Source organism: Phaethon lepturus, unplaced genomic scaffold (genome assembly GCF_000687285.1).
Source record: "Phaethon lepturus isolate BGI_N335 unplaced genomic scaffold, ASM68728v1 scaffold24120, whole genome shotgun sequence".
NCBI lineage: Eukaryota > Metazoa > Chordata > Aves > Phaethontiformes > Phaethontidae > Phaethon > Phaethon lepturus.
In genome coordinates this window covers 6,631-32,862 of record NW_010513838.1, presented here as the reverse complement: position 1 = coordinate 32,862, position 26,232 = coordinate 6,631, and the positions used below count along the sequence as shown (strand labels likewise).

General features: G+C 45.3%; 1 protein-coding gene across 1 annotated transcript in view; it reads right to left on the bottom strand.

Moving 5' to 3' along the window:
* The window catches only part of MYL3 (myosin, light chain 3, alkali; ventricular, skeletal, slow), a 37,812-nt gene extending 16,985 nt beyond the window's left edge, over positions 1-20,827 (bottom strand). Inside the window, exon 1 of the mRNA XM_010291021.1 lies at positions 20,629-20,827. Coding sequence (XP_010289323.1) covers positions 20,629-20,751 — 123 coding nt within the window. The 5' untranslated portion in view covers positions 20,752-20,827. The remainder of the gene's footprint in view (positions 1-20,628) is intronic.
* Positions 20,828-26,232: the final 5,405 nt, after the last annotated feature.

Sequence of the window (26,232 nt, the reverse complement as noted above, 5' to 3'; positions counted from 1 at the left end):
AATTCATCTTTCCCCCAGCCACAACATTTCATTGCACATGGACGGAATGAACTCTGGGTTATGTTTAGGCTGAAGACAGCTGGGCGTTTTTTTTCCCTCCCCTCTTCCTCAAAACAGTGGGAGCACACAAAACCAAAGACATGTCTGTGTACCAAGAGCAAGGGTAGAGTTGTCCATGAAGACTCCCCCAGAGACCTCAGGCAGGAGGGATCCAGAGGACAGGCTGTAAAAATTGTGTCAGGCTAAGCCAAGCAGTGGACAAATGTGTCCCAATGTGTTGCACCCAGAAACCGTGACTCATAGCCATGCTCTGAAGCAGCTCTGCGTCTGCTGCTCTAACGCAACGGGCATCCAAGGGAGTGAAAGCATCTCTGATGTCCAGACTGACTCCTGCCCCCAGGTGCTTACACCGCTGCACACAAGCATCACCCCACACGTCACTGAGCTTGATCAGCAGAACAGCCCTCATCACTCAAAGCTGGAGTCTGCAAAACCTACTCACAGGCTTAATGTGAATTTACTTTCCCAGATATGGCTTTACATGCTCCAGTTCCTTGGAAGTAGACTGGGATGATTTCCCTTGGGGTTTTGTTTGTTTGTTTGTTTTAAATATACTGTCACTTCAGAAGAATTGAGTTTCCCCTGGTGTTTTTTCTGTTGGCCACTGAGGTTTTACAGCCAAGGACATTCCTATGAGTTCCGAGCATCCACCGCACCAAGGCTCACAGTGGTGGTATTTGGTACGAATCCATACGAGAGCCAGAGCTGCTGACTGCTAATCTCTTTCCTCTTGTCTCCTGCCCAGATGTGTGGCCTGTGCTGCGTGTTCTTTGAAGACACCAGACGTCTGAATTAAAGTTCTTTCCATAACAAACAGGGAGCATTATGCCAGCTTTCCTGCTGTTTTAGCAAACTTGGCTTTAGGCAATCATCACCTGGTCACTGGTGGCATTAGCTGTCCCTTAATGCTATTGTCTTCTTTGCCTAAACGATGGCATTAAGCTGGTTTTGTCCCAGAGACACCAGGAGGGATGTACGCACCCCTTGGCGCTGTTAACGTCATTCACAGCTTCATATCTCAGGGAAATTTTTTTATAAACCCGAAGTATCTCAATCAAGCACATAACTCTGTGCATGATAAGTCAGACATAACTAAGTCTGAAATAAGTCCTATTAATAAAACCATTGCTAACTGCCAGTCAAGAGGTTATCTAAGGGAAGCATTTAGACAATGCAAGCAAGAAGCCCCTCCAGAAAAGAAACAATATTCTTCTTGTTTCATAGTACAGTGAGGAATCCTAATACAAACAACAAGGTTTTCACTTAGCCATGCCAGGGCTAGTTTTGGAGAAGGAAAAGGGTTTTTTTTTTTAATTATTGTGCTCTTGGGAGACCGATTTAGGAGGCAGAAATACAGCAGATGGAAAGAGGCCCAGAAGGCCATCGAGATCAGTATCACTGTGTTGAGGTTACATTTGTGTTTCACAAGCCTGTGTTTTTTTCCACTAAGACCTTTTTAAACCTATTAATACATATCATCCCTATCATCCCCTCTCCCATCACTTTCTGCGCAGAGTAATTATGATGTACATAAATTCCACCACTGCCCATGGGCAAATCTTGACACATGGTCAAGTCTCATAGAGCTCCAAGTCTTACTGTTGTTTGATACTCACTCCTGATGTCTCACCTCTGACTTCTGAAACACCTTTGGGACATCTACATTTAGCTCCCAGCACTGCCCTAAGAAATTTGCTCATTATTTCTACTCAGCTCATGGCCTGATGGGAGGGGAGCATGGTATAGCATACAGACTCTTCACTAGTATATGAGCTGTGACACATGGCAGTACAAGATGCTCCACCTGGTCTTATGGGGAACAGCTGAAGTATAAATAACATTTTGCAGAATAGAAATTCAGCCATAAAACTCCACTGATACTCTGTTTTCAGTTCTATGTTTGGTCCCCAATGTTTTCAGAAGGAAAATTATTTCAAGTTGGCCTGAAATGAAAGGTTGTTTTGGAATGGCAGAAAATATATTGTTTGGGAGTCAAATAGAGAACTGAATTGTTGACCCTTTACAATACCTAACTATACTGGTAATGAAAGCGAAGTGAAAATACAAATCAGACATTATTTTCACCTGAATTGGTGAAGGTTTTCATTAAAAAGATAACGTATTTCAAGATCAGGAAAATGAGACAAAGTCTTTCTCAAGGTCATGCAGAGGATGCTGCTACATAAGGAATTACACAAGCACTTTTTTTCTCCAGCTTGAACTCTTTTCCACCAAAAGATGGATCCATCTTGAATCTTTCTTTTATCTGGGTTTCCTGAGAGCAGTTACAGCAGTATATTACCACTGCTCCTACTATAACTTCAGCAGACTTTATGGCTTCTAGGTCCCCACTTTATTTTGGAATAAGCCTGGATGAAGTCTGCCGTGTTGTGGCTTTTGATTCACCTGGTCCCTCAAGAAGTGGATGCAAAAGCCTCGTGTGACAAAGTCGTGGCTGGTTTGGGGTTAGGAAGGTTTGGTTCTCAAGTCTGGGTCTCAGAGTCACTCCATGGGATGCTCCCAGGTGGCGACAGAGCTGGAGGGGGGGAGAGCTGAAGCAGACCCATTGCACCGAAGGTGAGTGGGAAGTGAAGGACTGTGGAGAAATTGAGAAATGGATTTGGGGAACCCATGAGGTTCCTATCCTAAGTAAAGAAATACGGCACAGTCCTGAACTTCAAGACCTCAGACTAAATCTGCTCAGCCATACTCTGAATATCCTGGGTGAGGAACTGAGTGAGGAACCACAGCCAGATGAGTCTACAGGGCACAGGCTCAGCTTTGCACTTTGTAGGAAGCTTGTCCAAGCACGTGGCCACTCAAAGCAGCCTCACCTTTGGTGCTGATGCTCTGCATCTTCAGCCTAAGCCAGAGCACAGGGCTTCGCATCCCCTTGCTTCTTGCTTTCCTGCAAGTATCTTCTGGGGGCTGAAGGAGCAGTGTGCTTTTCAATCAGTGTGCTTTTCCAACTCTGGTAGTAGCCTACAAATTGATAGCCCGCTTTCTCAAATGGGGAATGCATTGCCACAACTTTCCGGACTGCAAAGGGAAATTCCAGAGCCTCGACAGGAGAATGACACAACTGTTTTGGAGAACTGAGACAGCTTCTGGCAACGGCCAGCACCAGAAATATAAAACACTTTGTAGACTGACTGTTCTCCCTGTAGCAACATGGTTTTGGATTCTCCAGACATTTATTGATGTCTGGCTTCCCGCCTTCTCTGCAACTCCCCCCTTCACCAGCCTGAGCAGCAGATGTTTGTTCAGATTTTCACAACCATGGAAGAAATTATAAAACCTAAAAAATACCCTCTGTTAAGCCCTGGAGGGGAGCCTGGGGTCAGACTGCCTGTGCCGTCTGCCTGAAGTAGATACTAGCTTGTGGGCTGGGTCTCTGATGGAGAAGAACGCCAAGGGTACAGCTTGTGGACCACATTGCAACACTTCCTGGGGGCTTCAGACCCTCAAAACTCCTGGTAAGTGGGTGCTAAGAAGGAAAAAGGCCCGTCTCTCAATCCACGTGCTCGGGGACAGGTGGACTCCACCGTTCCACACATAATTATGGGACAGCATTGCACTTGTGCCTCTTGCAACATGATCATCTTAAGATGGAAGGTCTCAAACCGGACAGGGAAAATTAGTGACCAGATAACACATTTGGTAGATATGATATGTTGGAAAGTGCCCAGGAAAAGTTAAACACTCCTGTATTTAATTCAGTAGGCAGCTTAAATTAAGAAAAATTATTACTATTAATAATAATTATTATTATTGTTACATTTATTATTTTGACATAAAAATCTTTAAAACTTTCTCTTTGCCTGTCATTTCCTAAATCAAATGTTGTGTCTTGTAAATACTGGCAGCTTTTTCTTATCTCTTTTTAATTTTAAATTCAAATATTTTTATATTGAAATGGTAGATTTCATATAAGATTGATTTAAAGAATCCAACTCCCCCACATTAGATCACTCCAAACCCTACCAAAACAAATCTTTCTGGGCCGAACAAATCCATTTCGAATTGCCAGAAAAGAATTTTTGTGGCTTTTTTGTGTGTTGCTGAAACCTCATCCTGAAAATTCAAGCTGGTTTCTTCTAATATTTTAATTCCCCCACCAAGCCTAAAAACAACCCCCCTTTTCTGGACTAATTTTGCTTTCAGAGACAGAGTTGTGTAACTCCTCTAGGTTGCTGATTGATGTGCCAGTCATGTTAGTAGTGAATGAGACCATATGAGGCATTTAGTTGGACTAAGTGAAATGAGTTTGATGGGTCTCAGGCAAGACGTAGCAGAAAGGCATCTGTAAAGCAAAAACCTCCGGGAAGAAAAGGAGTCTTTTTTTGGATGTGGAAGCTGAAGCTTCATACACAGCGAGGTCCCTCGAGAAACAAAACACCTTGGCAAAGTAACTGCACCAGCAGCACCAGCCACCACAACTATCTACCGTGTTTTTCTCCCTCCAAGGTCTAGTCTGACAGTGTTTTGCAGCCCAGCAATAGACACAAAAGAGCTCCAGTGTCCTGGGTAGAAAATATTAAGGTTTCCCCAGACGTACCCTGACACAATCCCACACTGTGCAACGTGATGCAAACATCACGTAGACGTGGCACTTCAGGACGTTGTTGAGTGGTGTTGGGTTGGTGGTTGGACTTGATGATCTTAAAGGTCTTTTCCAACCTTAATGATTCTGTGATTCTGTGATCACTCACTCCCAACGCTGTCCCAAAAGTGTTTGTTTTCTCCACCATTGGCATTGCAGCCACCACCACCCCAAGCCATCCCAGGGACGGGATGATGCCAACCACCAGCCCCCAGCAAATCCAGTCCATCCTCATGCCCTTGCAGCTCCTGCAAAATCAAACAGTAGCTGGACCTCTTCAAAATGTCACACCCCTTGCCCTGCGACTGTCTTGAAAAAAACCAGGACTAAGCTGCCAAGGAGTCACCGTGATAACGTGCTGGCAACGGGGAGAGCTCTGCTTTTGTTACTCGACGCTGGCAGGCGTAACGCACATGCCGCTCCCAAAATAATCACACTGTAACCCAGCCCCAGTTCCAAATGGGCCAAAACTTCCCCGTAGAAAATCCACGAGCACAAACTAATATCTGCCATACTATGTAGTCTGGGGGTTGTTTGTGTTTTGGTTTGGTTTTTTTTCCGATTATTTTCCGAGGCAGGACGTTATTCATTTTGAGCTGAAAAACAGTGTGCTCTGATCTCGCTACGTAACCGCAGCCGTACTGGATGTTCCTGCCCCCCCCCAGCATCACCAGGGAGCTCAAGTCCAAAAAGCTGAGCCCCAGCTGAGAGGTTGGTCAAGAGGATGGAAATTTTAAATCCTGCCCTTTTATCGAAATTTCAAATTCCGATGGAAAAAAGAAAGAAGAAACCCTTTCCCTCTCCCTGCCACCGCCACGAGTTTTTCCTTTCAGTTCAGCCTACTGGGGTCCTTTGCTTGATTTAGAGGTTTATTTATTTATGTAGAAAGAAGCCAAATCTGAAGATCCCTACAACCACAACTGGAGCTGACATTTCAGAGTTTTGTTTTGAGGGTTTGTTTTTTTTTTCGGTCCTCTTACAAACGGTGTCAATGTCCAAAACCTGGTCATATTAACAAGTGCTCTGCTCCGTGATGGCATTTTCCAGGCTTTGCAGTGGAGTCTGCAAAGTGACACTGAAAAACAGGTTTCTCCCGAGACCCACCAGACCCGGGCACGTCCCGCAGCCTCAGCCCCTTCGCACTCGGCACAGCCAGCTCCTGCCATCGCGCGCAAGGATGTTGGAGGCGGATTCAGTTGCCGTGTTTATAAAGCGCTGTCACCAAGCAGCACGGCATTTGATGACATTTCATTTCTGGACAGAGAGGGGTGTATTGGGGGGGACATTTCTTTTTGCAACCATTAAATCAAAGAGAGAGAATATTTTTACCCCCGGCTAGGCTGTGGCTGTTACCTACTAGTCAACACTAACCACAAGCAGTGAAGAGTTAGAGCTGTTTTCCTTACCAACATTTAATCTTTGTTTTTCCTTTTTTTTTTTTCTATTTTTTCTCCTTTTTTTTTCCCTCCAATCCCTCAGCAGTTATTGTCAGGCTGCTCTTAACCATAGCTGGGTTCTCAGTGATGCCTTTTTTTATTTCCTTGCTCCCCCGTTGCTGTTTTTTTAAGGTTGGGTGGGTTATAATCCCATTTGTTTTTCTAAGATCCTTCACAGAAGCAGACTTCTCGCAGGAGATTTTTCAGTCGCGTCTGCCCAGTGGCTGCAATGTTCCGCTGCTTCCCAGAAAACACAATCGGTGGATTGTCACCGTTTCTATTCTGGGTTTTGGATGCGTAAGTTTGCTGGAGCAGGGCGGCTTTTGCAGGCTGGAGGCTGGGCTGGCTCCGGCCGGGGCGCGGGCTGAGTGCCGCCTTCCTTCCCGGAGCGGTCCCGGCAGGGCGGGCTGTGGGGCTCGGCTCTCCTGAACCTGTTGGAGGACTGGGAAGGGGCAACGGTCCCCAGGTTGGCCATCTAGGCACCTTGCATGGGTACGGTGTGTGCTCAAACATGAACAGGGCACATGGATAAAGTAAAACTTCACAAGGATATGTATGGGTGCAAAGGTTCGCTCGTCTATATATGTGTCTGTATATATGTGGGTATTGATTCATACGCACATATGAATATACCTAAACGTACGCTCATGTCTTTCCTAGATATATGTCTATGCACACATGAACATACTATACATTTTTTATATATATATACACTTACTACATATATATATCTCACAGAATCATAGAAAGATTTAGGTTGGAAGTGACCTTAAAAGTCACCTAGTTCCAACCCCCTTGCCATGGGCAAGGACACCTTCCACTGGACCATGTTGGTCAAAACCCCATCCAACCTGGCCTTGAACAATTCCATGGATGGGGCATCCACAACTTCTCTGGGCAACTTGTTCCAGTGTCTCACACCCTCACAGTAAAGAACTTCTTCCTAATATATATTGTATGCACAACTCACTTTTACAACCATACACACACATTAACCCCCAAGACAGTCAGAGAAACCAGAAGAGAGAGATGATGATTTATAAAGGACCAGTATAAATCTCCATTTTCTCCTCTTAAATCTAGAGGATATGATCTTTTGTATCTAGAGCACAGATCTTTGGAAAAATAGGATGCAGATATTCAGCTGGGATAAATCCACATGGGTGCATGCCTGACTGGAAGGGGTTATGCTATTTGACCCCCTGCTGGGAATCAGTCCATGACGTGGACATCATTCATGAGCAAAAGCCGCTAAAGTTCTCCTGATCCCTGTTATTAGTGGCAGTAACACCCAGTTCCCTGGCTATGGCTGGGATTCTGGGAAGCAGCTATCTCAACAAAGAGAGCTGGGCTGCAAGCTGACCACATACCCTGAGCATAGCACGATGATTTCAGTTTAGATTTAGTTGAGTCCCTCTTCTGCCTGTCTGCTCTTTTAGGGTTCAGATTGCAGATAGTTCAGGGGAGCGAACAATGCCATGTAAGATGCATGCATACAATGAAATTAAACTCAAGAAGGAAATTTGCTTAGGAGGGAAGAAAAAACATTCTGGAGATTATATTGGCATTGCCCCTCTACTAATATTACATCCATTTCCCTTCCCATATTTCTTTCCACTTTTTTACACTGGCCACCATATGATAATTTTATACATACATTCATATACATATGTGAAATATTGTTAGGAAATATGCTTTGACATTGCTTTGTTGTTGCTGTTTTTAATAATACTTGGGTTTAACCAATCCTTTTGCCACTTGGAAACCTTACAACAAAGTCTAAGCAAACGGATTAGTCCATGGGCTGGGGGAGGAAAGAAGATGGAGGTGGAGGAGCTCACTGTTAGTCTAATAGTGTTTTAGGAGGGGCTGGGATGCTTCAGCACCCGAAGTCCCAGAGCCTGTGCAGTGAGGCAGGTCTTTTCAGCTGGAGCCATGTGCATGGAGAAGCAGCAAGAGCTCTTCCCACGCTCCTGGTCTTGGTGCAGAGCTAACTGGTTACCCGGCTTTTGGCAAGTACCCACTGCATGCCTCTGCCTGAACATCAGTGTAGATACACTCTGCTTTTCTCTGGGGCCAAGGGGAACCTCTCCATAGCAGATTTTAGGTATTTATATCAGTCCTACTCTTCTAACACATCAAAACTTTTCATGAAGGCCCATCTCAGAGCTATAATTATCGCTGTCCCCATTTTGATGCTGGAGCGTGTAAGTGCAGCGATAGGTCTTTACCCAAGGTGGCTGCTCCCAAGGTTACCGTTGGGGCTTGCACAGTGAAGCTGAAGGGTGCTTGCGCTTGGGAATGCTTTTCATAAGGAGATGCATTGCCCCAGGCCAGCACGGCAAGGGATGGTGACAGTTTGGTAGCCAGCCTGCCCCTGGGAGGGCGTGGGGTGCAGGGCCAGGAAGGAAAGCAACTCATCATCATCTGGCTCCGAGTCACGTCCCCATCCAACTCACCACCTGTGTGGCTCCGTTGCCTGCAGGGAACACCCGCTAACGCCTTTGTCAGCACAGACACCAGGGAAAAGTGCACCCAGGCACCTCTGCCTGAACACCAACCTCTTTGCAAAACTTAGGGGAAACCCGAAGTTTCTGTTTTGATTAAGAGTCGCTGTTCCTCCCTGCCCCCTTCCCTCCTATAGCTGCTCAACATTTTTTCCCCTTTTCCAAGTTAAGATTTAACTGCTTTATGAGAGGAATAAATAATCTGTCTCTACAGTCCAGCTTTCCAGCAACTTGGGAAAAGTTAGCACTTTGGCCAGGGCCTTCTGCGTGCTCTGAGCTGTGCATTTAATTTAAATTTAATAGTTATTGCACGTTACACAAATGGCGATTAAAACCATATTGATTGAGGTTTAGCAGTTATGTGAGAAATGCAGATCTTATTACAGAGCTGCTCCGTACCCAGAGTGTGCTTTTAATAACTCCCTGCTCATCAAGGGGCACGTTGGAGAGAGGAAAAGGAAAAAGCAAGGCTGGGAGGCACCAGCTGGAGGGATGATGGTAAGGCTGCAGGTCAGGCAACTGTCACTCCCTTTCCACCCTGAGCTCACACACCCATAGCTCAAGATCTCCATGTTGCTTACTTGCCAAATCACAACCTACCTCACTATAGACATGCAAACAAGCCTACAGAGGCCACATCCACACCACGTGTTGGAGAAGCTGACATAGAATCATAGAAGCACAGCAGGGTTTGGGTGGGAAGGGACCCGTAAGGCCCATCTAGCCCAACCCCTGCCATGGGCAGGGACATCCCCAACCAAAGCAGGTTGCTCAGAGCCCCGTCCAGCCTGACCTGGGGTGTTCCCAGGGATGGGGCATCCACCACCTCTCTGGGCAACCTGGGACATGGTTTCACCACCCTCGTTGTCAAAAATTTCTTCCTTGTGTCTAGTCTAAATCTGCCCGCTTTTCATTTAAAACCGTTACTGCTTGTCCTATCACTACAGGTCCTGCTAAAAAGCCTGTCCCCATCTTTCTTGTAAGCCCCCTTTACGTATTGAAAGACCACAGGAAGGTCTCCCCGGAGCCTCCTCTGCTCCAGGCTGAGCCCCCCCAGCTCTCCCAGCCTGTCCTCCCAGCAGAGCTGTTCCAGCCCTCGCAGCGTTGCTGGGGCCTCCTCTGGCCCCGCTCCAGCAGGTCCGTGTCTCTCCTGTGCCGAGGGCTCCAGAGCTGGACGCAGCCCTGCAGGGTCTCCCCAGAGCGGGGCAGAGCCAAACATGTTGGCTGAGATACCAACATAAAGAAGATAAATTTCCACGGCAAGATGTATTGCTATGAGGGCTTTCAAGGTCAGGACCTGCTGCAGGGCCACTTGAAAACCCCAGAAACTGTCAAAATAAGGCTTATTTGTTATTCTGTCTTCCCCCCTTTTTCAAAAAGCTACAAAGTTCATTCAGTGGCAAAGCAGAAATAAACAACCTCTTGTGTCCTCGCTTGTCTGAGATAACGACTGAAAAGAGAAAACAAACCGGGGAAATAAGAACTGCATTGAAATCGTCCTGCTGAGAGCAACGCAAACCCTTTTAAACCAACTCTTTGCTTTTGCACAATTCTTTGCTTTGCACAACTTGCACAATTTCTGAGCTTCACACGTAAATGAAAAGCAGGCGGGGAGACACTGCAGAGACAAGGAGTGTACGAACACCAGGGCAGGCAGGTAAAGGCGTGAAACGGGCAGGGTGAAAAATGTGGGAGGAGATGAAAAAAACCCCAGAGACGCTCGTAGAAAATCTGGCTTTCGATGATTTCAAATGACTCAGAAGGGTCTACCCGGTGCCACAGCCTCTTCTTCTGTTTTAGGGAAATAAAGTTGATGGTGTTTAAAACCCTCTACAGAAGTCGTCTTCTTTCTATGGGAGACTAAGGAAAGTCACGTTCAGAAAATCCCACTGTGCTCCTGCCTCTCAGCAATCCAGCTACAGACGCAGAAAGCTGTACATTTAACTTGACATGCTTCAAGGTCTGAGGATTCAGTGATGCTGCAATTCTGAATTATTTCAAATAAAAAAGAGCATATGCAACTTGATAGGTTTTCATCTCTACATCTCTCAGACCAAGCTGAGCTGTTTACAGGTTTGGTTTTGTATGTCTCTGTGCCACAGACATCAGACATTGCAGAAAAGTTATTTTTTGGCAGATGCATAACAAAGACTTGGAAGAGGAAAATAGCCAGAAAAACTTTTTTTTTTTTTTTTTAAATCATACTACTACATATTTTAGGGTGCCACTGACAAATTTCTAAATTTTCAGGGAAAAAGTAATTTTGATTAAGAATGAAAACTGGTTTGGGTTTTCTGTTCTACTTGATGACAGTTTTAGTTGGAAATGAGGGAGAAAAATTGTTCCACATTGGTCAAAATGTTCTCTTTTGCCCAAATTGAAGTCATTTCAGTCATTAAAAATTTCTGGTTATTTTTTAATATACGAAGGAAAGTACCCTCCAAAATTAATAGCTGCTTTAGATTAAATAAAAAATTAAACAGGGAATTAACTAAAAAAAGATTAAACTGACAATTTTCTTTATCCTTTTCAGATTTTTTTGAAAGCTCTTTGCAAAATCTGTATGTACTCGCAAAACATTCTGGTACCACCAAACTGCACTTTGCAAATCTTCCCGAAAAACATTTTTAACGAGAACCGTCACCCAGCTCTGCGAACGAGAGATGCACAGATAGCCAGAGTTTCATTGGCCCATAAAATTAATCTGGAAAGCTCCTTCGATTTCCAGTACTATTCGGTTTTGGCCCTAAGAATGAATGGAACACACCACAAAGGACCCCTTTTGCTGTGTTTTAACGCACGCTTGCTCAACGTCCTACTCTCTGCCGTTCTGCACCCTGCCATGCGTCCCTTGGGATCGTCTCTTCGGGGACGCCCTCAGCCCCGGGGACTTGAGTCATCCCACATCCCCTCTTCTGATGAAACGTTGCACTGGGTTAAGGCGACGGGTTGTTTCCTCATGCTGAAATACCCTTTATACTCTCAGGCACTGATCCATTTCTGTCAAGCAAGCTGCCAAATTCCTGTCAGCCTGGGGCCACCTGCTCCAGAGAAAGGACAGGAGGGAGAAAGGTGCTTTCTCCGCCATTAAAAGCTGCCCCACAACGGCCGGCCTGGCTGGGAATGTCCTGTGCTTCCAAAGTGACATGGAGTGTGATAAATAAAGGAGAGAATAAAAGAGCACAGCTGCCTTTAAAAGCGTGCTGTGGCAATGTGGCGTTTTAATTACGCTTATCTCTGGGGTCCGTCCAGAAGCACTGAAGCGAATCGCTAACGGGACAATATAAACTTGACCATCACCTGATTTTTATGTGCAAGGCAGCATGACTTGGCCACCAACTCCTGCGAAATACCTGTGGTAGCTGCACACAACAGCCTCTCACAGGCAGGGAGGCTTTGGAGAGGGAACAGGGACTGTTCTGACAGCCCCAACAGCATCCTCCAGCCGCGCTTCCCGCCCCGTGCGCGCTTGTGTAGGAGAAAGCACCATTTACGGAGGAAAAGTGCGATGCCTCAGACGTCAGCTGTCCTGAATGGGGAAGGGGACCCCTCCAGGAGGATGGTCGTCTTCCAGTTCCCACCCAAAACACTTCCTGCCCACTATGACCTGAAATACTCAGATCAGGTTTTTCCTAGGGAGGACCACAGGCTACTGGAGTTGAATTCCTCCCCAGCTTTGAGGGGATGACAGATAGGGAGGATGCGGGATTTTCTTTCAGACGTGGTAGACATTGCTCAGGTTCGGGATCCTGCAGAGCTGTTCTCCTCCATGGTCAGTCCAGATCCCGCATTTTGGAGTGGGTCCCTCATTTCTTTTACAGTAGGGCCTCAGGAAGAACCACTGACATTCAGCAGCCAATGTCTACACTGTGGAAAAGTCCCCACACTGGAAGAAATCCAAACCGGTGGAGCTATACAGCACCGTACAAACCAGATAGTTTTACTGGCTTGCATCCAGGCAGAGTCCAGTTCTGGCAATGTTCTACTGGTGAGCACCAAGGATTTGCAGTTCTCATTAGTTGGGGCACAAAAGTGAGCTCCCCAAGGCTCTTCACTGCATCCAGATAATAGCTTGAGTGTCCCTACTCTTCAGTGGGCCCTCTTCTCTACCACTGCTTTATTCGATCTGCCTTAGATGCTTGTCTTCAGGTGAAATAAATGAAATTCTGAAAGTACCTTTTCCTCTTTAGCAACTGTAAATTTTAGCAATTTTTCCACCTTTCCCAGCAGAAAAAGACCTGGGGGTGCTGGCTGACAGCCGGCTGAACATGAGCCAGCAGTGTGCCCAGGTGGCCAAGAAGGCCAACAGCGTCCTGGCCTGTACCAGCAATGGTGTGGCCAGCATGAGCCGTGCAGGGGTCGTGCCCCTGGACTCGGCCCCGGTGAGGCCGCACCTTGAATCCTGTGTTCAGAGTTGGGCCCATCACTCCAAGAAGGACATTGAGGTGCTGGAGCGTGTCCAGAGAAGGGCGACGGAGCTGGGGAGGGGTCTGGAGCACAAGTCTGATGGGGAGCGGCCGAGGGAACTGGGGGTGTTCAGTCTGGAGAAGAGGAGGCTGAGGGGAGCCCTCATCGCTCTCTGCAACTGCCTGAAAGGGGGTTGTGGTGAGGTGGGGGTTGGTCTCTTCTCCCAAGTAACCAGCGACAGGACGAGAGGAAAAGGCCTCAAGTTGTGCCAGGGGAGGGTTAGATTGGGTGTTGGGGGAAATTTCTGTACTGAGAGAGTGGTCAGGCATTGGCACAGGCTGCCCAGGGAGGTGGTGGAGTCGCCATCACTGGAGGTGTTCAAAAAACATGTGGACGTGGCACTTTGGGACATAGTTTAGTGGGCATGGTGGTGTTGGGTTGACGGTTGGACTTGATAATCTTAAAGGTCTTTCCTACCTTAATGATTCTGTGATTCTGTGATTTTGTGAGCCTGAAGAGACTAGCTCAGCCTTGAATATCTAATTGATAGATGCCTGAAAAACAGCAGGTGAATCCCACCTTTTTTTCTTATTTTTTTTCTTTCTTTCTCATTGCACCCAAAATGCTTTTCCCTGACCAAAATCTTTAGGCTCAGTAAAGCTTGTATGGGTCAAAATCTGTCAGATTGTCAGATTAGATGTCAGATGTCAGATTAGATGATTAAACAGCCTTAAGCTCTATAAAACAAATACTCGCCACTCTTAGTGACATGAAATGCTAACAGATCATGCAGGAGGCTTTGGCCTTCTTCACTCATCCTCATATTTCTATCTGATGTAGGCTGAGCCGGGCGGAGGACCCTGGTTATCCTGGTTATTCCGATAGAATGGAATTTCTATTTCATTCTTTTCTGTTTTTTCTCCTGTCCCATCCCAAGGGTATCAGGGCACTTTGGTTCATTAGCTTGCTAGTGCAAGAGGACAGTGAGTCGCATGTTAATTAGTTGTGGAAACTTTTTAATAATGCAATCCAAACCTCCAGTGACTTTCTGCACTTACCTGGATAGTCTACTAAGACCCTGTGCTTGAGACGACAGTAACTTGAACTGGTACAGCCAAAGGTTCCAGGGTGGAGCTCCTTTTTCTTCACTATAACCCGCTGAGATAGACATCTTATCTAAGCTAAATGTCTTGGTTCCCTCTCTAGAAGCCAGGCTGGACTTTTTCGACTTTAAAATAAAGATTTATCCCACTCTAAGAAAGATGTCTGGTATTAAAAATAGATGACATTTGAAATCTTGCTCTGGAGCTACAGGAGCTTGTACCATTCTTATGCTGAAAAGGGAGTTGTCTCTATGCATCTGAAGATACTTTGCCACATCAGTGCAATTTTTGAGCACATACCTAAGAGGCATTCCTCGCTCACTGAATTAAAAATAAATCACAATAAGCTTACAGAAGTTCTCACACCTTGCCAGAGCACTGGTCCATAGCAAGAATGGTGAGTCGGGGCAAATCCCGCAAAACGCAAAAGGAAAAATTTCCTACTGACTCCCACAAGCTTGCAATGGGATCTCCTGTCCTTGCTAAACTTTAAGTTGTTTTTGCCTGGGGCCTCCTCAAGACTTACTACTCAAATTTCTCTGTGCTTGAAAGGCTCAGGAAGAAACCACTGAGAGAAAGAAGCCCAGTGTGGGCTCTTAGCCTGGCAGGTGTCTGCCCACTTCAGAAACCTTCAAATATGTGAGCACAGGAGGGAAATTGCTCTCTAAAAGTATTTCTGCTGAGATGCACTGTAGGCCAGTAATAATAATGGTGATGACAATGGGAATGCGTAGCACCTGGAAGGAATGAAGCCAAGAGGAAAAATAGGTTGGAGAAAGAAAGATGAGAGGGTGTTGGGAGGTTGAACGCATATGGTGGCCACCTTCAGCTGTCTTGCTGCCTGATCTTGGAGGCTCGGGTATACATGCGTAAAGAGTTGTCATGTCATTCTCAAGGAAGACTTGGCCAAACTCTCAATGAGATCTAACGTCCTGACAGGTTTCTAAGTGGACAAAGACCTGCACCCCCCCCACATCTTACTAAAACATAGCACGATTTCTTCTTCCAAGCTGGGTTTGATATGTGTACGCTGCATGGGATATACAGACGGGCTTTGTTCTGAATCAGACAAGCTGTTTGTCTGCTTTGGTATGTCCCAGGTCATCATCTACGCAGACTCAAGGAAATGGTCCCGACGCTGAGTGCTGTGCTGCCCTGCGTGGGTGGCTCGGGCGCAGCTCTGTACCACCTTCTGCCTGATGCACTGTTAACACAGACGTGCTTTCCTGGTGTAAAGCAGGGCTGAGCCAGACTGGGGAATGGCTTTGAAGAAACCTGCTCCGGTTGCCTCTGCAGCAGAGGGAAGGGCTTCTTCAATATGCTGATTCAAATCATGCCCGTGTTGTCATGGCCCAAACTTGGCCCAGCAAATGGCTTTTTCCGGCAAGAAAAACCCGGCTCTGTCCTAGGCAACCCCCGCTGTGTCATGCTTTCCACGGGTCTATGCTGCAAAGGACCTTACACTCCCTTCACCAGCCAGCTACAAGGTCATCCACGGCTGAGCCTCACGCGCCAGAAGAGCTGCGCGCCCATGAGCTCATGTCCCGTTCCCCTCACGCATCCAGATAAAATATTTCTTTTGCACACTCGGAATTTCTCTCAAGTGGGCTAACGCATCGGCTTACTTATCCAAAAAGAAACCTTTTTTGCCTACAAAACCCTTCAACCCTACACACACACACTCCCCTCTCTTCTGAGGGATGTAGCTAAATTCCTCTCTCTGCATAAGAGGTACATTCAAAACCTCTCATGCAGCTACAAAACTCCATGTGCTGCTTCACCCTCTCTTGTACACACATTCGTTACTCCCGTAAACTGAATTTATTTAATACAGCCTCATGTTTAATAGATCGTTTTTTCCTCTCGTGCACATTAATGCAACACATTTACCCGACAAACAAAATCCTTTTTATCCACAAAGTAACTCCTGCTTTTCCATTACGCCATCTCAGCCCTTCTCACGGGTATAGAATCATAGAATCATAGAATCTTTGTGTTGGAAGGGACCTTTTAAGGTCACCTAGTCCAGCCCCCCTGCCGCCGCGCCCGCGGTGCTTCGGAGCTGCGCGGACGAGCCCGCCAGCGTCCCACCTTCACAGGCGCTGCACGGCGTGGCTGCTCCCGTCCCGGACGCCCTTACATCTTTTCTTCCGGAAAGCAGGAAGAATCTTCTATTTTTGCAGTGCCCCAGCAGAGGTTCGGAAGCCCGCAGGGCTTTTTGGGGGGACAGGTTTCACAGGGCTGCAAGATCACAGCGCTCCACAAAAACGAACGATGACCGGTTTCTCCCCAGGCACCTGTGTTGTGGCGTGCGGCTACAATAAGCCCATCAAGTGATGAAGCAGGAAAGTGTGGTTATTAAGGATAACTGTATGGTAAGCCGTGTCCCCTCCAGGCCCTCGCTTACGCCAGCGGTCTGTCTCTGGGTTTTTTGTACCCAGGACTCACTGACTTTGAGCACATGTCATCCCAGCTAACGTTAGCTGCTGAAACGCTGGCACCCAAATACCTCTCTCATCTCACTTTATCAACGGATCAACATCTCCCACGGGTGATTCGATCCATCCTGATAGAGCTGTGTAGCATCGCTGCGAGGGATAAACCTCTAGAGAGTTTCTCTCTGCGGGTTATAGAGGTTCTGTTTAAGGTCGGTGATCAGCTTTCCGGTGGTTAAACCTAGATGAACCAGTCCCACTTTCTGTGTCCATAACAATAAAAGATGAATCCTGTTTTTCATCAGCCTTACTATTTTTCAGGGGAGCAGAATATATTTCTGGCAAAATACACCCCTCTGCTAAAAGACAGCATTCAAGAGGAAATGAATTGGATATATGGAAAAGACAATTTTCTTGCTACGACATATCTTAAGGACAATCCGTTCCCCAAAGTAAAGAGGTTCAGAGGCCATTTAAAAAAGAATTCCTTGTGGACTCAGCCAAACTCTTACAAAAAAAAAAAAAAAACCCACACAAAAAACCCAAAACTTCTTGTCTATGAGTTGCAAACAACATTCAGTCACACCCAATCTACTTTGAAAATGTCTATGTATTGGGTTAGTTCCTACGGGAATGTATATGTGAGTAACACTAAAACTTCAGAATAACTGCATTTACATAAGGAGACGTCCCTCACACATAGGTCACTGTAACCGACGGCCCAATACTGACTCAATACAGATTGAGACCATGAAACAACAAGAGAAAGACAATGGGAAAATCTAATATGATCCTGGAGTGCAAAAAAAGGCTCGCTCTTACACCATTATCATGCCAGCAGACTGTAACAGCGAGGAAAACTGAAACAAGAAGTACTCTTCTCTTCCATGGAAATATTGTAGTTTTGAGATCTTTAGGGTCTAAAACACAGTTTAAAAATTTCAAATACAAAATTGCACGATAAGGTTTGAGAATAAATATTGGTAAGTTGAGACGTTCCCATCAAAAGATGCATTTTGGTAATTTTTAACATTTTGTTTTTATACAAGTTTGTTCTCCTTGCCTTTTTTAAACTATAGATTATCTTCTGCATGAAAACAAGAACCAGTTTCATCCTGGAATGCAGAAACAGAATGTTTGGAGAATTTCAAAACTTATTAAAGCATTTTTTTCAAAAGTTGTACAATGATCTAGGGAGGTATTCTGATCTACACCAGATGGCCTGAGCTCCACCAGAGCTAGGTTTATGGAACAGGAAGCCGTATATTTTCCAGACCCAGCCCTTGTGCACAAATAACTTCAATTTTGAGAAAAGAATTTTTGATTAAAAACATTTAATTGAAAATTTCCCAGAAAAACTTCTCCAGAGAATATCATCTCTCCTAGCTATGAGTTTTAGAAAAAAAAGAAGCAACACCCAGACCCAAACCATGCATCTACCAATGCTTTCCTTAGTCCAATTTTGAATATAATAGATAATGGAATAGTCTCTGCAAAGATAAGAGATGTTATCATGGGAGTATTGAATTTACTTATTTTTTAGGAACTCAATACATATTTTTAGCACTTTAAAAAATATGATAAGAGTCCATAATTGCAAATTGCACTGGAGGGAAAAATAAGAATTTGCATGAATGTGTGCAGAGTAAGTAAGTTTAAAATAATGTAGAAATTAATTGGTTTCAAATCCTATTTGGATGAAAATGTATTTGACGATTTTGAAATGGTGGTGACTGCAAAGATGCATGACTACTTTTTGAGTTGTATCATTTTTTGTCTTGTTGTGTTTTTTTTTAAATTACAACTCATCTCTCGACTGGATTTAGCTGCCCTTCATACCACAATGTCATAGTATCCCAGCTGAATATTACTACAATGTCATGGCATCCCGGCTGATGGTATCTGTGCCCTCCAAGAGAAGCTACTGCAGTTGCCCCCTCCTCCTTTTACAGTGCAGGAATGTTAAGTACAGAGACCTTAGCAGAGAGCTGGATCCCACCACATACCACCTGCCCAAGGTCACCGTGGAAGTTCTTCTCAGAGCACAGCACTGACTCTGATGTCATTATTCTAAAAACTAGCCCAAAACTGAATTCCTTTTCACCTGACTTCTCCATATAGGTACAAATGATTGCTTTTTTTTCACCGGTATTTAAACTGAAAGATTTTCAAGGTCTTTATGATTCAAGGAAGAACAAACCCACTTTCAGTGCTTCCTCTGCTAGCAGTCCCCAGCTCCAGGACTCACTCCCATGCGGAAGAAGCAACTGGTTTCAGCAGCCCGTGATTTACAAGCCACACACGAGACCTGTTGCGGTGTGCTCAGGAGGCATGGTGGAGAGACAGAGTAATTTACTCTGTTTCTCACATAATTTCTGTGTTTTCCTGAGGGGGAACTTCTTTTTGAGCTAACAAGAGAGGGTCCCAGAGGAGCTGGTGCCATAGATGGCAGTGGAGCTCTGTCCGTCTTTGGCATTATCTAGACTTGTCCTATCTCCTATAGCTCACCTTAAACACAAGTGATCACCAGGACTCCCCCACTGGTTGCTCAATTCCTTGTCAGAAACAGGAAAGAATCTGGCTGCTTTAAACTAATTAACAAAATAATGCTGATTTGCACCCAGTCATTGTCTGGTCCAAATCCCCACAAGACAGAAACCTGTGAGATGCTGCAAAGCTCCTCTTCTTTTCCCCGAGGGCAATGCCTTTTACCAAAGGACAATGCCTTGCAGAGAAATCCTGTTATGTCCGTCAGTGTCTGTGTCATGGGGTGTTTAGTGTGCAAACAATGTGGGAAGGCTGTTCATAAAGACGTGTGCAGGGGTCTCTGACACTGCCTGTGAACGGGTGTGGTTGTGGAAGGAGCAAAGGGGAACTAGTCATTTTTAGGTCTTTATTTGCTTATTGCATTTTTGTAAGTCGAGGTCGCTCTTTGATAGTCCATTTCATGGTCATTTCCATAGCAATATATAATTTCTTTCTCCGTATCATTCTCTGAGAGAAATTTCTTTTGAAATAAAAGAGTCACTCTCAGGTATCTGCTGAAGGGTCAATTCCCATGGAAAAAGGCATTTGAAAGGGAAACAGACCTCCAGCACCATTTCACTGGAATTACCGACCTCATGGCTTTAAAACCTTGGGTGTTTCCTAAACAATGGCAGTTCCCTGGCAGTTCTTTTTGGTGGCTTTTGAAAAGGCAATGTAATGCCAGTTAGGCAGATCAGGATTAGAGTAGTGACCCCAATTTCTCTCAAAACCTGTTTCTGAAATGACTTTGGAAACATAATCTTGTCCTTAGACATTTGAGCAAGACGTCAGCAAACCCTGCTGAGATCAGCAGTGACTCTTCCCAGCAGAGACTTCTCTAAAGGAGAAGGAGGAAGAGAAGGCTTATGCCGTTTGGAGGAATCCTTGGAACAGAACATGAAAGCAGCAGGTCCTTCAGGAAATCTGGATTTTTGCCCAAGTTTCTCTCTGCCTTCTAAAACAGACACACAAGCACACAGTTCCTTTGCTATTCAGTTGGGTTTTTCTGGAAAACCACAGGAGATGTCACTGGCTCACTTTAAGGAAGTCCCAGGCTGGTGATGTCTACCAAAATGATGCATTCCAGGCAGAGATAAATGAATTCAACCCATGCTCCAAGACCACTCCAAGCCTACAATCTAGCCTTGGCCATTGGTTAGTTAGTGGTCTGCCCTGAGTACAGTCAAGCCTTCTGGGCATCTACCTGCAATATTGCCTGCAGAGGAGCAATAAGTTTCCCTCTAAGGTCAGTGAAGCTTGCATGCAATGAAATTTGCTACTTTGCAGATAAGATGGGACAAACAGGTCTGAACATCCTCAGATAAAATAAGATTCATCTTCTAGCATCTGTTTAGCAGAGCCCCCAATGACTTTGCTCCCACTCTTACTTTACCTGTGGCAATTGCCTTTGCTGCTCATTTTCTGTTCAAAACCACGAGCTACTTTTGGAGAACGTCATCTCACAGCACTGAATACACCACCACCAGAACCACCACCAACCCAAGCCCCACCAGCCTGCTTCCTCCCATGCCAGGTTAAAAAGATACATACTTTAATAGAAGCTGGGTTAAACTCAACTTCTTTTTTGGGTTCTGGTTCTGCTGGTTTAGGTGCTGGTTTGGGTTCTTCCTTCTTAGGTTCGGCCTTCTTAGGTTCGGGCTTCTTTGGAGGCATGTTGGTTTGCTGGTGGGCTGCTTAAGAAAGGGAGAGAAGGAGACAGACAGACAGACAGGAAAGAAGTGGCTGCTGCAGGGTAAATCACCAGCGCACACAGGTCTTTATGCCCGTCCAGTCTCTTGAAGTCACACATTGTGTCACTCTCAGACCTGTCACATGCCAAAGCTTACAATAGGGCCACTGCTATAAAAGGACAAGACATTTACCCAGCTATTTTAGAGCCATCGGTTACAGCATTGTTACGAATTAGCACTTAAATGGAAAGAGATTTTGGGGGTTTTAGGGCTGAGGCTGGCGCCGAGTCAAACATTTTCAGTGTTCGTGTGCATGCACGGACGTGTACAAGGGGGAGGTTGGGTTACGACCCAGGTCCCATCAATGGGTTTTGTCCTCCCCAGGGCTGTGCTGACACCTTCCCAGCTCACTTGCTGCAGGATATATCTCTCTTTCAGGCTGGACGGCACCCCTGGCCTTTGTTGTGCCGTGGTTCATTGAAAGACAAGCATGGGTTTATATTTAGACATAAGGACGGGGCTATATGGGAGTTTGACCAGCGATGTGTCTGCTGGCACAGGGGAACTTTCATGCCCCAGATCACACACTAGTCTTCTCCTGGGAAGGTGCAAAGAACCAGTATTGCTTACAGAAGAATGCATCCAGTGAGCAGGGAAACGCACACACACGTCCACACACGGGCTGGGATAGCACTGGCTGGCTGTAAGCACATCCTCATGGCTGAGATTTTCCAGACCACTTTAGGCACTTGAATGCCAAATTCCTATTAAAATAACTAAGATAAGGGTATCCATTTGAAGCTTTTCTAATCCCAGCTTTACTTTTATTTAAACAACCTCCTTTCACATCTAAACGAAGTTAACAATTTTCAGACCTGTATTTGCTTGTGTCATTTTTCTAAATCAGGAGGCCCCTCTCGGAGAATTAACTTCAGAGTCGCTTCCGCATGGCCTCGATTTTTTTTCTCCGAAAAGACATCAACCCCTGTAACAAGGCAACCACCCACCAAACCGCAATGTGTTTGAGGAGGGGATCTGTGCCGGCATTTCAGATAAATATCAGTCGAATCATAAGCCATAGAATGGTTTAGGTTGGAAGACACCTTTTAGAGATCATAAATTTCTTTGTTTTACTTACTTGCTATGTCGTCCTGACAATCTACCGTTCAAACCCCTTTGAGACCTGCTTTTCCCGACAGCGCTGTCAGGCTGACCCCCCGCTGCCTGCCTCCCTGCACTCCTCGGTTTTCTGGGTGGCTCTGCTGGAAGAGCGCTTGTGCTTTATCCTGCCCAGCTGCTCCCAACTCGTGGCACCTCCATTGCTGACAGGACACGAGCTGCTTTGAAGCGCGACATCAGCACTGCGCAGAAAGCGGGCCACCCCCGGCTCCACCGCGGCTTCCGTAAGTGAAAACAGTTGGGGAGACTGGAGAGACCGGAGGGGGAGTGGAGAAGGGCCGGGCTTTGTACCCCGTAGCACGCAGGTCCATATCCTACCTGAACCAGAGCTTTCTTATTCCAGGTCTGAGGCAACGCCACAGTATTAGTGACAAACACATCGCTTCAATAGCGCGATTACCACGGTAACGGTTATTTGTGCTTTTTGGATAACGGGAAGCAAAGCTCACTCCTCTAACCAAAGAGGACACTTTGGAAACGTTGTCTGGAACAGGAACCATAAGCTGCTCCCGACTGAGCTGGCAAGGTGTTTTGGTGTTCCAGGGACAGCCTGGAGAATTGCATTTTTCCCTGCAGCCTGTCAACCTCCAGGAAACTTGATTCTGGTCCCGACCACAGAGGTGGTAGTAGAGAAGGGATGCGTCTCCTTGAGAAGTGGTGCAGAGAGCTGTCTGCTCGCTCTGGCCAGACCAGACTCTAGTGCTCTTCAGTTCATCCACTCTGACGGAGCCCACTACTCCCAATCCACATGTTTGCACGTGCACCGGGGAAGAAGTTTCTGACAGCAGCTTATCAACACAGTGATCTCCTCGCTGTAATCAGTGCAGCCAGGCGAGCAGTTCAGCTTCCCTAAGGTAGAAACCGAAATTTGGTCCCTAGGTTATAGGATGGGATTCGTTGGCATTGGAGGTGCAACAGAGATGCACAGGATGGTCCCACCTGGCTTCAGCTGCCGTTGCAGAAGAGCCTCAGTCTCCCATAGGGTCTGTGCCACAACGGCATGCTTGCAAGTCCCATACACATCTCAGGGTATCAGGAATGGCTCTAGAAACTCTTACATGGGCAAATGAATCCCGTCCCCTGATTAAAGTACAGGACATCCACACAGTTCTGGAGAGGCCGTTGTAGGCAGAGGCATCTCAAATGACACCAGACACTTGCATTTAAGCCGTAGGTATCTACAGTTGAAAGAGATTCATCACCCTTAAACTGAATATATGGCCTGGGTTGACTGTGGTGGGAGCAGAGCCACACAGTTCACATAAAGATATTTACACTGTACACATCTAAATTAAGTGAGATGAACCCTACCTGGGCTGAATTCCATCTTTAGAGATTTCCTTCATATTGCAAAGCCCCAGAGTAGAGGTTTTTCTGCAGGTTTCTGTTTCTCATTTGCCCAGTTTCTGTCGAGGACAAACAAGAATCAGGTGTGGACAGCATCTGATGTACCCTGCTGATCAGAATAAGCAATCTCCGCAAACATTGCAAGCTGTAGGTATTTCTGCAAAGAAATAACTGAAATTATGCGTTGTTTTTATGCCTTCTATAAAGTTTTGCTGCACTGATTTCTGCATTGAAATGAGTCATGGCCGGAGAATTAAAAGAGCTTTCTACCACCCCGAAGAAATGCCAGGGAGTAATTTCACCACATTCCCCACTACAGACTTCTTGATTGACATCACAGGAGCCAGCACAGACCCGGGAAATTCTGCGTTCTGCTAATTCAAAGCAGCGGAACCGTAGTGCAAATCAGCGTGTGCTCCGAGCGCAGCCGTAACCACAAGGACAGCATCTGAGCAGGCACCAGTCTCAGCAGATGTATGTGTTTCACACAACACTTGAAAAAGCCACCAGGTCTTACTCCTGAACTGAAAACAGCACTGGAAAATATCAAGCAATTAAGATGCCAGCAGCAGCTCAAGAGCAGCTTGGGATCTTGTCACCGCCACCTCTGCGAGATAAGAAGAGACCATAGTAACAAGAAGAGTCATATTTCGCTTTCTCTTCTGAATTCCACAAATCAGCCATGGTTGTGGGGTTTGTTGGTGTTTGGGTTTGTTGGGTTTTTTCCCCTCAGCTGCTCTCTAATAAAGAGACATTAGAGAAATACTAGCAATGGTGACCCAGAGAGGTGGCTGAAAGCTTCTCAGATAAAATTCAGTGGTCATACTGTCATGCAAAGATTATCACGATATGGTTTTTTTATATATTCATAATAAAGTAAATTCATGGTACAGCTGGCTTGACACAGTTCACAGAAAAGTTCCTTTGCACTTCTGTCAAAATCAAAATGGTTGCAGCATCCTGCCACTTTTTGTAAATTGTCAGTCCTGCTTGGAGAGGAGGCTTCTGGAATGCCAAAAAATCCCAGTTAAATGCTTTGGGATTTTATTCAGTCTCCTACCTGTCTGTTGCTCTCCTAGACCCATGGCACATTCCAGCCTGACTTCTGTTTAGTTTGTTTGTGTAGACCTATCAATGACCAAAATCCCCTAAGACATCATCCCTTTCTCACAGCTTCAGGTAGTTCTTCACTTTGCTTTTTCATCACAATGAAAATAGCCCCATCTATGCGATTACAGCATATATGTATCTTTATTTAAATATACAATGCCAAGGCAAAACAGGGAGGTATGTTAAAAGTTTTAAGTACCTGCAGGGCTGGCTAACCACTGCTGTGTGGATGTCTTGGATCAATTCCATGAATTAAAGATACTCCAATGCCCTGTAAATCCTTCTGCAAACAGCCAAATCAATGCAGCTAATCTTGCCCGAAATCCCCCATTCATCTCTTCCACGAGGATCCCTAGAGTCTCAGCAGCTGCAAAAAAACCCTGACCAAAAATCCCTCTTCCTATTAATAGGTTTTGAAGGGCAGGGGAGGGGGGTGCTCTTCAATTTTTTGGTTGTGCTCACAACAGATGTTAGCAGCAGATCTCAGTGCCAAAAAGCTATTCCAGCCTCACCCTAGAGTCTCACATGGGAGCCTGGGCTAGCTGTGAATTTCCTAAAATTCTCTTGATCATCGGGATGTGATAAGTTTCTCCTGAGAGATGGACCGGGATCATCTTCAAAGAGAACAGAGCTCATCAAGACATTTCCCACAGAAAAAAAATGGATTTAAGAACCAGAAAAATAGAATATAAATGAAAACAAAATATTCTGGCCAAAATCTGAATCATTTAAATTTGGGAATACTGCCACAGTGCCTTATGATTCTCTGGTCCTTGACAAGTCTGTCTGTCCAGTTTTATTGGAATCATAGAACAGCCCAGGTTGGAAGGGACCTCAATAGATCATCTGATCCAACCTTTCGTAGGAAAGGGAGCATAGATGAGATTATCCAGCGATCTTTCTGCATTTACTGCAATTTGCTGCACGCTCCCTCAGACCAAGTAGAGGACATTGTACAGACAATGTGAATGTGAATTTTTCCAAGGAAAATGAAGACCTGGGAAAAGTTAACAATTTTCATGAAATATTGTTGTGGGATGTTTGAATTTAACTATTTGAGGCCAAAACATATCAGTTTTCAGATATTTCACTTCTAAACAGAATAACATTCCTCCCAGTAGGTTGGGGGGTTTTTTCTGTTAAAAATAAAAATAAAATTAATCTTTGAGTTCAAACTTCAATTCTCTCTTCAAAAACAACCATTGATGGAAACTCTCCAGACATCTTTAAATGAGAGGTTGAGAGCACGTCAAATATGTTCTCTCTCCAACCAAAAGCGGTTGTGCAACTTTTCCCAATAAGGAATGCTGTCCTTAGAGTTGTAAGATGGCCACAGCTTGAGTGTCTTCCCCAGAGAACAGAGGAAAAGTGTTTTTAGAAGATTTGCAACCAGAAGACAATTTATTTTATGTTGGATGAAGAAAGCAAGATCCAAACCACATCTGCTCATAAGCTACTCAACCTCTGTACTTTAATATAACCAAGTTATAAACAGAAAGTCAGATATTTTCAAGTGGCAATGGCATTGCAGAGATAGTTAATAAAAAATAAAAAAAAAAGAAAGAAAACCAGATGGGGAACTTCCAACAGAAAAAAAAAAAAAGAAAGAAAACCAGATGAGGAACGTCCAACAAATCTCCATTTCTCTCCCTATTTTTTTGTCAACTGTAGAGCTCATCAGTTTTTCCATCCATGCCTTAACACCTGAGTGGTTAAAACAAGACAAGATACTGGAAGGAAGAACAGAAGAGGTTGTATCCACATGGGGAGAGAGGGATGTGATGGGCCAGCTGAGAGCGTGTTTATCTGATGGGAAGCTGCTGTGAGC